Source organism: Hevea brasiliensis, unplaced genomic scaffold (genome assembly GCF_030052815.1).
Source record: "Hevea brasiliensis isolate MT/VB/25A 57/8 unplaced genomic scaffold, ASM3005281v1 Scaf369, whole genome shotgun sequence".
Classification (NCBI taxonomy): domain Eukaryota; kingdom Viridiplantae; phylum Streptophyta; class Magnoliopsida; order Malpighiales; family Euphorbiaceae; genus Hevea; species Hevea brasiliensis.
The window spans coordinates 58,604-75,377 of NW_026614883.1; the positions used below are offsets into that span (position 1 = coordinate 58,604).

General features: G+C 36.0%; 1 protein-coding gene across 1 annotated transcript in view; it reads left to right on the top strand.

Annotated features, from left to right (window-relative positions):
• The first annotated feature begins 4,121 nt into the window (after positions 1-4,121).
• The window catches only part of LOC131177230 (peroxidase RIP1-like), a 29,520-nt gene continuing 16,867 nt past the window's right edge, over positions 4,122-16,774 (top strand). The window contains exons 1-2 of the mRNA XM_058142192.1: positions 4,122-4,279; positions 10,543-10,547. Coding sequence (XP_057998175.1) covers positions 4,184-4,279; positions 10,543-10,547 — 101 coding nt within the window. The 5' untranslated portion in view covers positions 4,122-4,183. The remainder of the gene's footprint in view (positions 4,280-10,542; positions 10,548-16,774) is intronic.

The window sequence follows — 16,774 nt, forward strand, 5'->3', positions numbered from 1 at the left end:
GTGATTGCTGTCTATTTGCGGAAGATAATTTTTTTTTTTTGAAGTGTTGAATTTATTTTACAACTTTGATGCTAAATAATACATGCACGCTAGAGAAAATTATATATCCTTAATTCTCTGGTATATGCATGGCACAGAGTCTCTGTTAATTGAATTAATTGTTTTTTTGTAAGTGTTAATTAATTAATTTTTAATTTTAGGATACAGCAAGTAGTATTTTCTTGTTGGATTTTATTCATACCATGTTTCTTGTAATGACAGGTCGTGAGTATTAAATAAATTTAAGTCATGGAATAATTTAAATCAAGAATAAAGATTATTTTAAATTAAATTTCATATTTTCAAAGAATGTGCCGGTTTGCCATGTTGGTTTGGTTGTAATCAATTAAAAAACCTATGAGCACTCACTAAATATTTTTAGAGTTGGAAACTTTGTGTCTAAATCCTATTAATTATGAACTTAATTGAAATTAATATTGACTTAATTGCATTATATACACTTCAATTTCACCTACTAAATTAATAATCAATATCAAAGCAATTACCCGAGTTCACCCATTTATATTCATCATATCATAATTTTTTTAGAAAATAAAAGTATAAAATTTTTACTAAATGGATACATAATATAATTCTAAAATATAAAATTTTAACGGATACAAAATATAATTCTAAAATATAAAATTTTATACTACTATAATTTTATATAAAAAAAATTTAAAATAAGTAATTTATATAAAATATATAGCAATTATCTTAATTTAAAAGAGTTAATCTTATTGACAAAATATTTGATTTGGTCATTCCGGCGGGAAACATGTTTCACTCGGTAGTAATTTACCACTATTTGACTCCAAGATTTTTCTATGAACCATCTAGAAACAATCAAATTTTGATATTATTATGAAGGGAAAGTTTATATTTGTTATCATTGAATTCCTATCTAAATAACAAAGGAAACAACAAAAACTCACAAAAAAGAGGAAATATACCAAATTCTCACAAAAGATAAGACATTAAATCATACCAAATTAGGTGACAAAAATCATATTTATCGATAAAAATAAATTGAGGATAAATATAAATTTATTCTAAAAGGATATAAATCTTGAGATTATAGGAAAAACACAAAAAAAACAAAAGAGAAAGAGAAAAAGAAAAAGGTAATCACTAGTGAAAATCGTTAGCTATGACTGGCTCGAAAAACTCATCGTAGTTTTAAATTATCTATAATATATAAATTAGATAAATAAATACATTAGAATGTAGTTAATTAAGAACAATCTTTACAGGTATATATATGGTGGATTTTCTTAATTCTATGGGGGAAAAGCTCAAAATTAGGCAACACAATATTACTTGAACAAGCTACACCACTAAAGCCCTGCAAAATCAAATTAAGTAAACATACCCACATGTCTGTCTTGAAAGAAAATATTGCCTAGCAATAACTACGTTATGAAATTAGCCAATCAATTAGGCATTTGTGATAACCTCTACCTCTTAATTTTTATAGCAATCGCCATATCCTTTAATAAACTAATTAATATTACTCTTGCTGCTTCCCTTCACCTCCTTTCTATAAGTAAGTGATGTAGCTCCCCAAAACATATATATATATATATATATATATATATATAGACTCAGTAACTCAGGTTTTTGAATATCCTATGAGTCTAATCATATTTAATGATTTAGCCATAAGATTCATTTAGTCAATTCAACCACTGTAAGACTTACTCAATAAAAGGAAAGAATATTGATTAAAGATAAACAATATTAGTAAAATTTCCAAATATAAAAATGCCTATAACTATGCACTATAAATAGAAATATAATTCTATAATTATGCTAGTTAATAATATTTATATAATTATATAATAGACTTACTATAACCAACCATTATCTATATCCTATATAAAGAGATAAGATCATCTATGAAAATATATTCTTCTTCCTAATCAATTTGATATATTATTCTTTCATATTAACTCTTATTTGAGCGTTGGAGGGTCCTCACTGGATCCATATCTAGTAAACCTCAGACCCATTTATTTTATGTTTTACAAATTTATACCCACAAAAAATTTTCGTGGACTGCAACAGTAACCATTCCCACAACATTTTAATTATCCACCTCAAGAATTAGCTTACGCATTCCTTATTCCCAAGCCATATTTTTATATGAGAAGTTTTTGTTAGATCTGATCTACGACAAATTTATAATATAAATATATGATATTCATATATTTATTAGATGAATTTTATTATATATTCTGTATCTTGAATTTATATATATATACATATAGGAGTAGGGTTGTAGAGGTGGGATTATGTATGTGTATCAATTATCATGGTGTCTGTATATAGATACACGTTGTTTGATGAAATCAACTCTGAAAGGCTTAAAAAAAAAAACTCTAAAAGGTTTCATCCAATATTTATTTAAAAGTAATATCAAAATAAGACCTATTTATTAAATATATGAGTACCAAATATTTATATTTCGATTTTATATTGAATTGAGTTCATCATTAATTTTGGTTGACTATTTGGAAATAGCGTGATTTTCTCATGTAGGATATGTTCTAACAATACTGCCCCTAAATCTTATTAATTAGAGCATCTCATCTTCCCATACACATGCATTCACCAAATATTTCAAAGCCAGAAAGATATAATTAACTTTGTTTAGACTAATGATGATTAAAAGAATAATAATAATAATAGGCATCGTATGAATCCCTTAAAATGTGTTATTTTATCTAAAAAAATGATATTTATATATTTTTTTTATTCGAATTTGATTACTAATTAATTATGGATTAATTAATAGGGCTTCCTATTCTAGCAAAGAAAGATTATATATATATATATATACACACACACACGGTCATTATATTCTCTTACTATTTATAATGATTTATTATTCTATAAAGTTGGTTAACCAATTTGAATGTATTGATTTCTTTTATATTAATGAAGTTATTACCGTTGGAAAAAAATTTATTAGCATGCGTATATATAAGGAAAAAAAAAAACAATATATGCGTTGACATTTAAATCTGACATCCAGTAAGGTTGACATGGAATTGGCTGATGATAAATTTAACAATATATACGTTTATACGTTTAGTATTGCGATGTTAATGTAAAATGATTTATATCGTTTTCATTTCGAAAATCATTAGGAATTAATAGAGATGAAGGCTGTTAGAATTCGAATCTTTAACCTTACTGTACTATGAAATAAAAACATTGATTATTTACCTATTGACTCAATTATGTAAAATAATTATTATAATTATTAGTTTTTGGTATATATGAAACCCATAGTTTTTTTTATTAAAAATAAACTATTTATATCTTAAAAAAAAAGGCTCTTTAGATGATCAGAATTTGATATTTTTAGTTAAACTCCCTTAATAATTAAGCTAACTTATTAGTTGTAACATTAATCAAAGTAGATACACTAATAGGCTTAGAAATATTAATAAGAAATTATTAAGTGTACCTAGTGCATATCTATCATTTCTCATAATCATATAAGACTCACTTTCTATATTACTGAGAGGACTCACTTTTCTATTAAAGAGGGAGCACTATTTTTAATACTTCCTGTGTATCTAATAATTAGCCAATATTAATTGCCTCTCCTCATAAAAATTGTGACTAATGTCAATTATTGAGGTCACGCGAGCAAGCATGTCAATTCATTTACATGTCAGCATAAATGGACTTATTATTGCCCCATTAGATACCAATATGGCTTAAATTAACAACATTATTATAAAATTGAGAAGTCATAATTACGCATTTCCAATTGCTTACGCGTTTAGGCTGGCTTAATAAAGTGGAGAAACTTGGCGGGTTTCAACGAAATAGAGCAGCTAATTCTTACTACCTACACAACTTGCGAATATACAAAGACCAAATCATAACAATGCCTACTACTCATTCCCTTCCCTTGCATGGACATAGTCACATCCACCGCCCAAGTCAAACTCAAGTTTACATATGCTTTCATATATATATATATATATATATATATATATATATATATATATATATACCCATATCTCCTTGCCCAAGAGACACACAAAACCTACCACTACATCTTTCGCCTTCGAATCCAGAATTAGCATTTACACGTTCACTATAGTACGCTGTTAGAATTAACCAAATGGCTTCAAGTAGCACCTTCAGTCTTTGTGGGTACCTTATTTTGGTTCTCGTTGCAACAGCTTCTTCCTCACTAACTCCCTCTTACTATAATGGAGTTTGTCCCTGTTAGAAGAAAGAATACAAATAATGAAGGAAATGATTGTGTATTTATCTGTGTCATATTTACAGAGATATTATGTAACACCCCTGATTTTTTTATATATTATTATTGGGCTTCGTGTAGGTATCCTCAATTCGCGGAAATTCGACAGTTGTCCGGATCTGTGAATTTCCGCGAACGCATGCACTCTGGAAAAGTCTCCGAATTGGATCGAGGTTTTGGCTACCCCACCATTGTCAGGCATCCCGAGCGCGTTCCCGAAGTCGGAATCGGCAAAGGTAAACCCGAACCTTTCTTTTTACGTAATTTTCTAGTGCTTAAATAGGATTAAAAATCCATAAAATATTCGTGGTAGCTTAGAAAATTATGATTCTTTTTGCAATAGCTTAGTAATATTGCTAAGGACCGCGGGGCAAAGTTTTATAATTTTTAGAGCTTGTTTGGGCAGTTTTTGCATATATGATCAATATTAAGGACTAAATTTAAATTTTGCGTATTGTGTTGTATGACTGATTTTATGTGGCCAAGTAGGGCTATGTGATATGATTGAACTATTGTTATATGGATTGTGAGTATAGAAGTGTGTTTTGAACCCTTTTGCAGGTTGGGTAGGTCCTAGGTATAGGGGAGACTCTACCGGATTTTCGGCACGACTTAGGACGTAATTGGTCTTTTTCTTTATTTGTATTGAGTCAGATTGTATTAAATAAATGTAATATGATTGTCAGGTGAGCCGGGACAGCCTTCTTCCTCCGCCCAGCCGCCACAGTAATTTGTCGTCAAGTCTGTGAGTAAAATATTAATTTTAATTGTAATTTCGATATTATTATATGTTCAGCATGCCCATGCATCACTTATATGCATATATTTATTTAGTTAAACTCTAGGCACGATTTATGTTGCATTCATAACTATTAATATGCCATGGATGTTGTTGTAGTAATTTGGAGCAGTGTGCGTGCGTTGGCGTGCGTGTGATGTGGTGTGGACTATGGATAGGACGGGGTAGTCACGGCTTGAGTAATTCGCTTGGACCCATTCCTTCGAGGGGTAGTCACGGCTTGAGTAATTATTTGGGACCCTCGATTTGGTTATTAAGTGGAAGTCCGAGCTTGAGTAATTCGGCACCGGGTTGGATTTAAGAGAGTCAGTATAGGATCGGCTCCCATATCTTATGATTGATACTATAGGCTGTGTGACTGCTCCAAATTACCTTATTGATGTTATGAAGTGAAAATGTTGTTTATGATTCATATCACTATACACTCTGCATTAGTTCAGATAGTAATAGAGATTATAGTTAAGATTGATATTTTACTCTGAGTCGAGCGCTCACTCTGTTCAAAAATTTTACTGAGCCACAGGAGGATATTTATTCTGGGTTAACCTGCTTTTATACTTCGCAGGTTGTTTATCGATATTTGTGTAATTTTATTTACTCCTAGAATTTCTGCATGTGTTAGCAGTAATTATTTGAATTTGGTCTGTAATATTATATTCATGTTGGACCTGTAAACTTAATATTTTAAGTCTGTTTTGATGGATTGGATGAGCCGAGCTCCCATTTATTATTATGTTGATGAGTATGTGGAGGGTGAGCTGAGCTCCCCAATGGATGGTTTATTGTGTTTACAGGTCGGGTGAGTCGAAAACTCCCCGTTGGAAAGTCCATTTTATGGCCGGACTCTGTCCGTTTGTTTTCTTGAATTTGGGCCCAATGGGCCTTAGAGTTGGGTTAATGAACAGTTAGGCTTACTACGGGCCTCGGGGGCTTTAGGCTGGCCCAGTTCCTAGTTCCCGTCCTGCCCATATGTTGGGTCGTGACAAATGTGGTATCGAGCTTAGGCTCCATTCATAGGGAAAAATTATCTAAGTGTTGGGAAGAGTCTACTAGGAGTCACATGCGGAGTATAGGATTCTGTTTCGTCTTTTCCTGTAATTCTTTGTTTCTAGATTCTACGTTATACCTCGGGAAATATAAGATTACCTCAGTTAGTGTCTTGATTTTCGTGGAGTACACAGAAATGTGAAATAGAGTTTGTAGACATGTGAGATCTATCATGAGGATACGTACTCCAAGAAATATTATATTTTTGTCAGTATGGGTTTAAATGGTGTGCCCATTTCGTGTAAGACACGAGTACATAAAAGTGAGTCTTAAAAGTATGCAGTTGCCCTAGATAAGGATGAGGATACCACTCTGGCGGTCATCGGTAGATGACCCGATCGAGAATAAGTTTGTGATAATAGAAGATTTAGGAGAGATAAGAAATTAGGAGACCTAGTCTGTCAGGACGTATCGTAGTAACTATACAATATTCTCGATGTCTGCTCTGTAAGCTGCAGATTACAGTACCGACATGAGATTATTGTGTAGAGCTGCGTGCATCCCCGTGGTGCTCCATAATGAGGGTGTTTGAGATGGCTTCTGTTTTGGTACAGTTATGCCAGAACAGAGTTCTATATTTGCAGAGGAGTTGGGAACTCCTGGCTAAGAGTTTAGAGTTAGAATATTGAAAGGTCACAGTTGGGTGATAACTAGAGTCAGTGACTCAATTACTGACATGAGCTAGAGTTTCATCAAGAGTTGCCATCAGACCAGAGGTTTCGGACTAGTTGCAAAGTAAAGGTGACACTTATAGAGTGAGAATAGTATACCTTGTGTGTATCAGTATGGAATAAAGTACAACTCTACTACCTAGAGAAGGTCGAAACTATGAATTGATGATTTATAGAGCTATGATATGATAAAAGAGTCATTAACTTGACATGGTTCAGGCAAGGTGGTAGATGTAGTACCTTTGTTGCAGCAAGTTAGGATATAGTCCTATCTTTTCAGAATGGATCGAAGGTTATTACTGATAATGATGACTTATGGAATAGTGTCCCAGATGGGACTGTAGAGTGTGGTAGAGAGTAGTTGGCTCGGGTATCCTGGAGAGGATACAAGTTCCATCATAGGAATCATATATAATCAGATCACGATGGATGTAAATCCTTTGAATTGGATGACGGGTTTGGGTGCCCGAAATCTTAAGTTTTGGAATTGAGTAAACATGGAAAATAATAATAATAATAATAATAATAAAAATAATAATAAATAAAATTACTGCAGAATCAGTTCTCGAGGTAGTAAGGGTATTATGTAAGTTAAAGGATAAGAATAGAGATCATACAATAAAAGTATGACTGTAATTTGCTGAGTTCCTTTCTAATTTCAAATTATTCAAAACAATAGTATAATCTAATTATAATAGTGTTAAGAGTAATAAATTAGCGAAGATCAATCACAGAAGGCCAATGGATAAAGAAAGTGCAGAATGAAAGTTTGGGCAATTGATTGCAGATGCAATATAATCTAAATGCTAGTGGAAGTACTAGCTAGAGTGGTCAAAGGACCAAATCTGAGTATACGGACATATGATAACGCGATAGAGACTCTGAAGATATAGTTAGCAAGTACTGACTATTATGTTAGTAATTATAATGGAACCAGTGATAGAATAGTCAAGTTCTATTTTGGGTAAGACAAAGGAAATAAATGAAAGGACAACCTAAAGAGCGCATAATAAAAGGAACAAAGTTAAGATATAGGATAGGCTAAGTGTTATTCTTGGCAAGGAGAATGACAAGGATGGAAAACCCAAAATGGGATCACATTAGTGAGAAAAGTGATGGAGGTATGGAATACAATAATAATGAGTAAATGTTAGAAGGTGTGCGATGGTATTGCGGACTACCTAAATAGGTAGAGAAAGAGAAGTTAGTAAGCAGTAAGTTGAATAAAAGTCAGTCTAAGGGATTAAATTAATGACCCTAGATAAGGGTGGAATTAGTGTTGGAAGAATTTATTAGTGAGAGAAATCTTTCAGGAATCAACAAAAGTTAAGGGCACAATAAAAACGATGATAGATATGAATCATAGGTCGAGTATAAGTAAAGTTAATAAATTATAAAATATTATGTCAAGAAGGAAAATGGTACGATAAAGGGTTTATGCAGATGATAACTTATAGGTAGAGCATAATTGTGCTAGGAGATGATGAAATTTGGAGATAAAGACCAAGAAACTTAGGTGAAACGTTATAATATGACAATCGGGTGTAGTTGAATATAAGAGGATATTTTCTTTCTTTTCAAGTTTAGCTTGTGCTTTTGGTTCTAGAAGGTTATATAAGGAACAAAAGCGAGTCAATGAGACCTAGTTATTGAGAGTTTAGTAGGCACAAATTCATACATAATTTCACGATATGAGAATGACGGTAAGTGCATACCTAGTATTAAGTATGAAAGGACAGAGTAATGACAGAGTTAAATTGAGTTAGCTACTAAGGCTTGCAAAGCTGTTTTAAACTATGAGCTGGAGGAAGTACTATTTATGGTTGAGATTCAATAGATGAAATTGTTCTTGATGGGTAATTTGAGGTTGAAGTTTAGAAAGCTATGGGCGATATATGATTATATTAAGGAGAATGAACACGTGAAGTATCTTGTTTGGAATTAAGGCATGACACATATTTCCTACAGTCGTGTTAGTTCAGATGGAACTTATAGTTTATGGGGCTCATATTCATCCAGGATAAGCAATTTCCTACTAAGGCTGATAGGGAATGATAATGTTCTGATAGTTAAGTTGGAAAAAAAGGGGATACAAGAAAAAAAAAAAATTTTCTATGGGTAATTATAAGTGTTACATAAGGTGAAGAATGTGCTGGTAGGAGTAAATCATAGGGTTAGAATTCTTGAAGTAATGAAACTAGTATTCAAGATAAGACTAAGAAATAAAAAGAAAGTTAAAGTTGATGATGGGATAGACATCTTTGAAGGAAAAGGTGTAAGGATGAGATAGGACTAAAATTAAGGAATAAGTACAGCAGGTTGAAATGATACCAACAATACCAAAAATAGGAAAAGGGAAGTGGATAAGATGCAAAGGACAGGAAGAGAGCTCGATAGAGTCAGTTATAATGATGAGGATAAGGAGTGTCTAACCATTGCCCCTGTGTTAACACTACCTATGAGCGGTGAAGGATACACCGTGTACTGTGATGCCTCTAGAGTTGGCCTAGGGTGTGTTTTGATGCGGAATGGAAAAGTAGTGGCTTATGCTTCAAGGCAGCTGAAGAGGCATGAGCAGAACTATCCCACCCATGATTTGGAAATGGCGACTGTAGTCTTTGCACTAAAAATCTGGAGACACTACCTGTATGGTGAAGTGTGCGAGATATACACCGACCATAAGAGTTTGAAGTACATCTTCCAACAGAGGGATTTAAACTTGAGACAGAGGAGATGGATGGAGCTTCTGGAAGACTATGATTGCCCCATCGGTACCACCACAGGAAGGCCAATGTAGTAGCAGATGCTTTAGCGAGAAAATCTTACAGCGATTTGGCGCACATTTCAGAGAAGAGATCGTTGATTCGGGAGGTACATGAGTTGATGGATCAAGGTTTAATCCTAGATCTTTCGGATGAGGGGTATTGTTGGCTCACTTTTGGTGAGGCGGACTTGAGGGACAGAGTTGAGTTTCCCACGAGACCAACAATTGATGAAGATTATAGAAAGAGTACAAGGTGAAGGTGGTGAGTTCGGATTTGCCAATGATGGCGCCCTAGTGCAAGGTTCTAGGATATGTGTGCCCGATGTGGACAACCTCAGGAATGAAATCATGCGAGAGGCACACTACACACTGTACAGTGTCCACCCAGGTTCCACCAAGATGTACCATGATGTGAAAGATAGCTATTGGTGGAATGGCATGAAGAGAGACATAGCAGACTTTGTGTCCAAGTGCTTGACTTGTCAGAAGGTGAAGTTTGAACACTAGAGACCGTCAGGGAAGTTGCAAGAGCTCCCTATCCCAGAATGGAAGTGGGAAATGATCACTATGGATTTTGTGACTGGGTTGCCTCGTACCACGCGAGGATATGATTCGATATGGGTAATTGTAGACCGCTTGACCAAATCAGCTCACTTCTTACTCAGAAGACTACATACTACGTGGCACGTATGTCCGCTCTACATTCGAGAAATAGTCGGATTGCATGGAGTTAAACTTCCATAATATCCGACGAGGGCCCCGATTCACTTCTCGGTTTTGGAGAAAGTTGCAGAGGCACTTGGCACTCAATTGAACTTTAGTACGGCTTTCCACCCTCAGACAGACGGACAGTCCGAAAGGACAATCCAAACACTGGAAGACATGCTTCGCATGAGTGTTTTGGATTTTGGAGGTCAATGGGATGATCAGCTAGCTTTGGTGGAGTTTGCCTACAACAACAGTTATCACTCCAGCATAGGAATGGCGCCCTATGAGGCACTATATGGAAGAAAGTGTAGGTCTCCTCTGTGTTGGACAGAAATGGGGGAAGCGAAGGTGCATGATGTAAACTTAGTGCAGTACACTTCAGAGATAGTTCCTTTAATCAGGAGCAAAAGCAACTTTTCGATGGTAGAAAAGTTATGCGGACCCAGACGGAGGATGTGGAGTTTGCGATGGCGACTATGTATTCTGAAGGTTTCTCCAATGAAGAGTCATGAGATTTGGAAAGAAGGGCAAGTTGGCACCTCGGTATATTGGACCTTTTGAGGTTCTTGATAGAGTTGGAGCGATTGCCTACCGGTTGGAGCTACCACCCAACCTCTCTCACGTTCATCCGTGTTTCACATCTCCATGCTCGGAAATACATTCCGATCCTTCTCATGTACTACAAATGGATGTGATAGAGCTAAAGAGAACTTGACATTTGAGGAAGCGACTGTAGCCATAGTGGACTACCAAGTGAGACAGTGAGATCAAAAGCAGATCCCTATGGTTAAGGTTTTGTGGAGAGTCGATCGGTGGAAGAGTGCACTGGGAGTTAGAAGCGGGACATGCGTAGCAAGTACCCTTATCTCATTCAATGTATAATCATGTGCTTTATTCGCCTTGTGTAAAATTCGAGGGCGAATTTTTACGTAAGAGGAAGAATGTAACACCCCGATTTTTATATATTATTATTGGGCTTCGTGTAGGTATCCTCAATTCGCGGAAATTCGGCGGTTGTCCGGATGCGTGAATTTCCGGCGAACAGACCGACTCTGGAAAAGTCTCGATTGGATCGAGGTTTTGGCTACCCCACCATTGTCAGGCATCCCGAGCGCGTTACCGAAGTCGGAATCGGCAAATGTAAAAAAGAACCTTTCTTTTTAAGTAATTTTCTAGTGCTTAAATAGGATTAAAAATCCATAAAATATTCGTGGTAGCTTAGAAAATTACGATTCTTTTTGCAATAGCTTAGTAATATTGCTAAGGACCGTTGGGCAAAGTTTTATAATTTTTAGAGCTTGTTTGGGCGTTTTGCAAAAATGATCAATAATAAGGACTAAATTGAAATTTTGCGTATTGTGATGGATGATTGATTTGATGGGCGGGAGGCTGTGTGATATGATTGAACTGTTGATATATGGATTGTGAGTATAGAAGTGTGTTTTGAACCCTTTTTGCGGGTTGGGTAGGTCCTAGGTATAGGGAGACTCTGCGGATTTTACACGACTTAGGGCGTAATTGGTCTTTTCTTTGTTTGTATTGAGTTAGATTGTATTAAATAAATGTAATATGATTGTCGTGAGCCATGACCTTCTTCCTCCGCCCGCCACGAATTTGTCGTCAAGTCAGTGAGTAAAATATTAATTTTAATTGTAATTTCGATATTATTATATGTTCAAGATGCCCATGCATCACTTATATGCATATATTTATTTAGTTAAACTCTAGGCACGATTTATGTTGCATTCATAATCATTAATATGCCATGGATGTTGTTGTAGTAATTTGGAGCGGCAGCGTGCGTTGGCGTGCGTGTGATGTGGTGTGGACTATGGATAGGGCGGGGTAGTCACGGCTTGAGTAATTGGGACCGTTCCTTCGAGGGGTAGTCACGGCTTGAGTAATTCATTGGGACCCTCGATTTGGTTATTAAGTGGAAGTCAGAGCTTGAGTAATTCGGCACCGGGTTGGATTTAAGAGAGTGTATAGGATCGGCTCCCATATGTTATGATTGATACTACAGGTGTGTGAGTGCTCCAAATTACCTTTTGATGTTATGATGTGAAAATGTTGTTTATGTTGCATTTCACTCTACAGTGCATTAGTTCGAGATAGTTATAGAGATTATAGTTAAGATTGATATTTTACTCTCGAGTCGACGCTCACTCTGTTCAAAAATTTTCTGAGCCACGGGAGGATATTTATTCAGGTTAACTGCTTTTATACTTCGCAGTTGTTTATCGATATTTGTGTAATTTTATTTACTCCTAGAATTTTCGCATGTGTTAGCAGTAATTATTTGAATTTGGTCTGTAATATTATATTCATGTTGGACCTGTAAACTTAATATTTTAAGTCTGTTTTGATGGATTGGATGAGGGAGCTGAGCTCCCATTTATTATTATGTTGATGAGTATGTGGAGGGTGAGCTGAGCTCCCCAATGGATGGTTTATTGTGTTTACAGGTCGGGTGAGTCGAAAACTCCCCGTTGGAAAGTCCATTTTATGGCCGGACTCTATCCGTTTGTTTTCTTGAATTTGGGCCCAATGGGCCTTAGAGTTGGGTTGATGAACAGTTAGGCTTACTACGGGCCTCGGGGGCTTTAGGCTGGCCCAGGTCCTAGTGCCGGTCCGGCCCATAGGTTGGGTCGTGACATATTACATCTATTTATACATGAGAATATGAGCTAATTTATGCAAGAATAATAATTGCTGTAATTATGCTGTACAAATCTCCTATAATCATGCTAATTGTTGTAATTATGCTAACACCCCCCCGCCCTCAAACTCAAGGTGGTAGCACAGGTGCCAACTTGAGTTTACTTAAGAGATCCTGAAAGCGAGCGGGAGGATGCGTTTTGGTGAATATATCAGCGGTTTGGCTGAGAGAGGAGACAGAAATCAAACATATGGTGCCATGAGCAACATGATGACGTACAAAATGACAATCAATTTCGATGTGTTTGGTACGCTCATGAAATACATCAATATGAGAAATCTGTATGGCACTTCTATTATCGCAATGAAGCATTGTGGCAGAAGAATGAGTGACACCCAAATCAGTTAATAACCACCGTAACCAAAGTAATTCAGATGTAGCATCAGCAAGAGCACGATATTCAGATTTTGTGCTAGAATGTGCAACAACAGTTTGCTTTTTGCTACGCCAAGAGATAAGAGAATTACCCAAGAAGAAACAATAACCAGTTGTAGAGCGACGATCTGTCAGATCACCAGCCCAATCAGCATCAGAGTAGCCAGATAATACTAGGGAGGAGGTAGCGGAAAAGTGCAAACCATGAAAAAGAGTGCCTTTGATATAACGAAGGATTCGAAGTACTGTAGAGAAATGAGTTGAGCGAGGAGCAGACATAAACTGGCTGACCAGATGAACAACATATGAAATATCAGGTCGAGTAACTGTGAGATAAACAAGACTCCCGACAAGCTGTCGATATAAAGTAGGATCATCAAGAGGAGTGCCATCAAGAGGTGTAAGTTTGCAATTGAGCTCCAATGGGGTTGATACTGTTTTGCTATCAGTGATGCCTGCTCGAGAAAGTAAGTCGGATGCATACTTGGCTTGAGATAGATAATAGCCATCAGAATTTTGAGAAACTTCAAGACCCAAAAAATAGCTGAGAGAACCCAGGTCTTTCATTTCAAAATGCTGATTGAGATAATGTTGTAACTCTGAAATACCAGATGAATCATCTCCTGTTATTATCATATCATCAACATAAAGCAACAGAAGAACAATACCACTGTCAGTTCGGCGAGTGAATAATGCAGAATCATGTGGACTAGAGAGAAAATCAAGTTGAGCAAGAGTGGAACTAAATTTGGCAAACCAGGCCCTAGGAGCTTGTTTTAATCCATATAAGGCTCGCCGAAATTTGCAAACCTTATGAGGAGAATGATAATCAGGAGGAGGATGCATATAAACCTCTTTTATTAAATCACCATGAAGAAAAGCTTTTTTGACATCGATCTAGAAAAGTTTCCATTCTGACTATGACAATAGCTAAGAGACTGCGAATAGATGTTAATCGGGCCACTGGAGCAAAAGTTTCTTCATAGTCGATACCATACTCTTGAGTGTACCCTTTGGCTACTAAGCGAGCTTTGTAGCGTTCAATAGTTCCATCAGAATGGGTCTTGATTTTGTAAATCCATTTGCAACCAATAGGGGTCTTGTTTGGTGGAAGATCAACTAAATCCCAAGTATGAGTTTTCTCTAAAGCTTGAAGTTCGTCAGTCATAGCTTGCTGCCAAAGAGGGTCAGTACATGCCTCACGATAAGAACGAGGCTCATGAAGGGTTGCAATAGTAGAGTAATAGTGAAAATCAGAAAGATAATGAGGAGTTTCTCCTACACGGGTAGAACGACGAAGAGTAGTGCTAGGAGGAGATGCAGGAGCAGGTACTGGATCAACAACTAGTGCAGATTCAACAGGGGCAGGTGTAGTTGGGCTAATATTGAGCACATCACAATCACCTGGATCAGGACTTGGAGACAGCTCTTTGGAAGACTCAGTGAAAAATAGAGAGTCAGTATTGACAGAGTGATGAAATTTGGAAAGAGAAGAGAACATAGTATTGTCCCAAAAGGTAATATGATGAGAGATGCGTAACTTATTAGAAACAGGATCCCAACAATGATACCCTTTGTGTTCAATGCCATAACCAAGAAAACAACATAAACGAGCACGGGGTTCTAATTTGGTATGTTCATGAGGTTGTAAAAGAACAAAAGAAACACATCCAAAAGGTTTAAGGATGGAATAGTCAGGAGGTTGTCCAAACAACTTTTCAAAAGGAGATAAATTATGAAGAACCAAGGTAGGAAGACGGTTAATAGTATAAATAGCATGAAGAGCTGCTTCTCCCCAAAATTTTTTTGGACATGAGGCAGAAAGAAGAAGAGTACGTATAGAATCAAGAATATGGAGATGCTTGCGTTCGGCTCGCCCATTCTGTTGAGAGGTGTGAGGACAAGAACATTGAACAACGGTGCCTTGTTGACTAAGAAACTGAAGTAAAGAAGAATCCCGATATTCCATGGCATTATCTGTTCGGAGAATTTTAATGTCACAAGAGAACTGAGTTTTAATCATTTTTGCAAATGTGATGTAAATTTGTGATAACTCAGATCGATGTTTCAAAAAATATATTCAAGTAAACCGAGAATAATCATCAATAAATATCACAAAATAACGAAAACCATTTATTGAAGAAATAGGAGAAGGACCCCAAATGTCAGAATGAATTAAACCAAAAGGAGTATCTGAAGTAGTATTATTATGAGAAAAAGATAATGCAGGTTGTTTTGCAAGCTGACAATTTAAACAATTAAATGACTCAAACTGAGTAGGTCTTAATAATCCACGAGAAATTAAAGGTTGAATTTTACTGACAGAAGCATGACCAAGACGAAGATGCCATTGGTGAATGGAGGAATTAGGGATTGTAGCTGCAGAAACAAATCTCTGAGGAAGATGTAAAGATGCAAGCTCAAATAATCGACCCACTCTGCGACCCTCGCCAAGAATCTGTCCCGTTTGTGGATCATGTACCTGGACACCATGGGAAGAAAAAATAACATTTAGTCCTTTTTCACACAACTCACCAACAGAAATAATATTGAGTGCCAAATTTGGGATATAATAGGTGTCAGAGAGATGAAGATTTGAGGTAGACACATGACCAGTATGTGTGATGTTCATTTTAGTACCATTTGCAGTATGGATTGGTGGTAAGGAAGATACAGGTTTTACAGAAGACAAGAATTTAAGATTAGTGGTCATATGATTACAACATGCAGAGTCAAAAAGCCAATAAGAATTATCCGGAGTGGCAGACATGGCAACAAGAGAATTAGAAGATATAACTTGTTTGAATACTGCCTCAAGATCACTCATGGTGATGGCAGTAGAACCCTCAGTAGCAGCAACAGCATTGACAGAGGAAGATCCACGCTTTGAGACATTCTTGAATTTAGAATGCCCTCCTTTTTGTCTTGGAGGGCGTGTGGGACAATGTTCAAGAATATGACCGTAACCATGACAATATCTGCATTCTATAGTAGGACAATATGCAAAAGCATGACCAATTTGATTACAATTCTTACAGAGTTGATTGCCAGATTTTTGATGTGAGGATCGAGTAATTGCAATAGCAGTTTCAAATTGAGGAGTTTTATCCAAATTGAGACGAGTCTCTTCAAAAATAATCTCTTGAATAGCAGTATCCAATGATGGGAGTGGATTTTGATGTAGCACGTATGCTCGAACGACCTCATATTCTGATCGAAGAGCCATTAGAACTTGAATGAGATGAAGATGATCTTCACTGATTTTGGCCTGAGATATTTGATTCCAAATGAGTTGGACCTGGGCAAGAAAATCATTCACAGATTAACCTGCTTCTTATTTCAGATTATGAAGAGTAGTCCACAA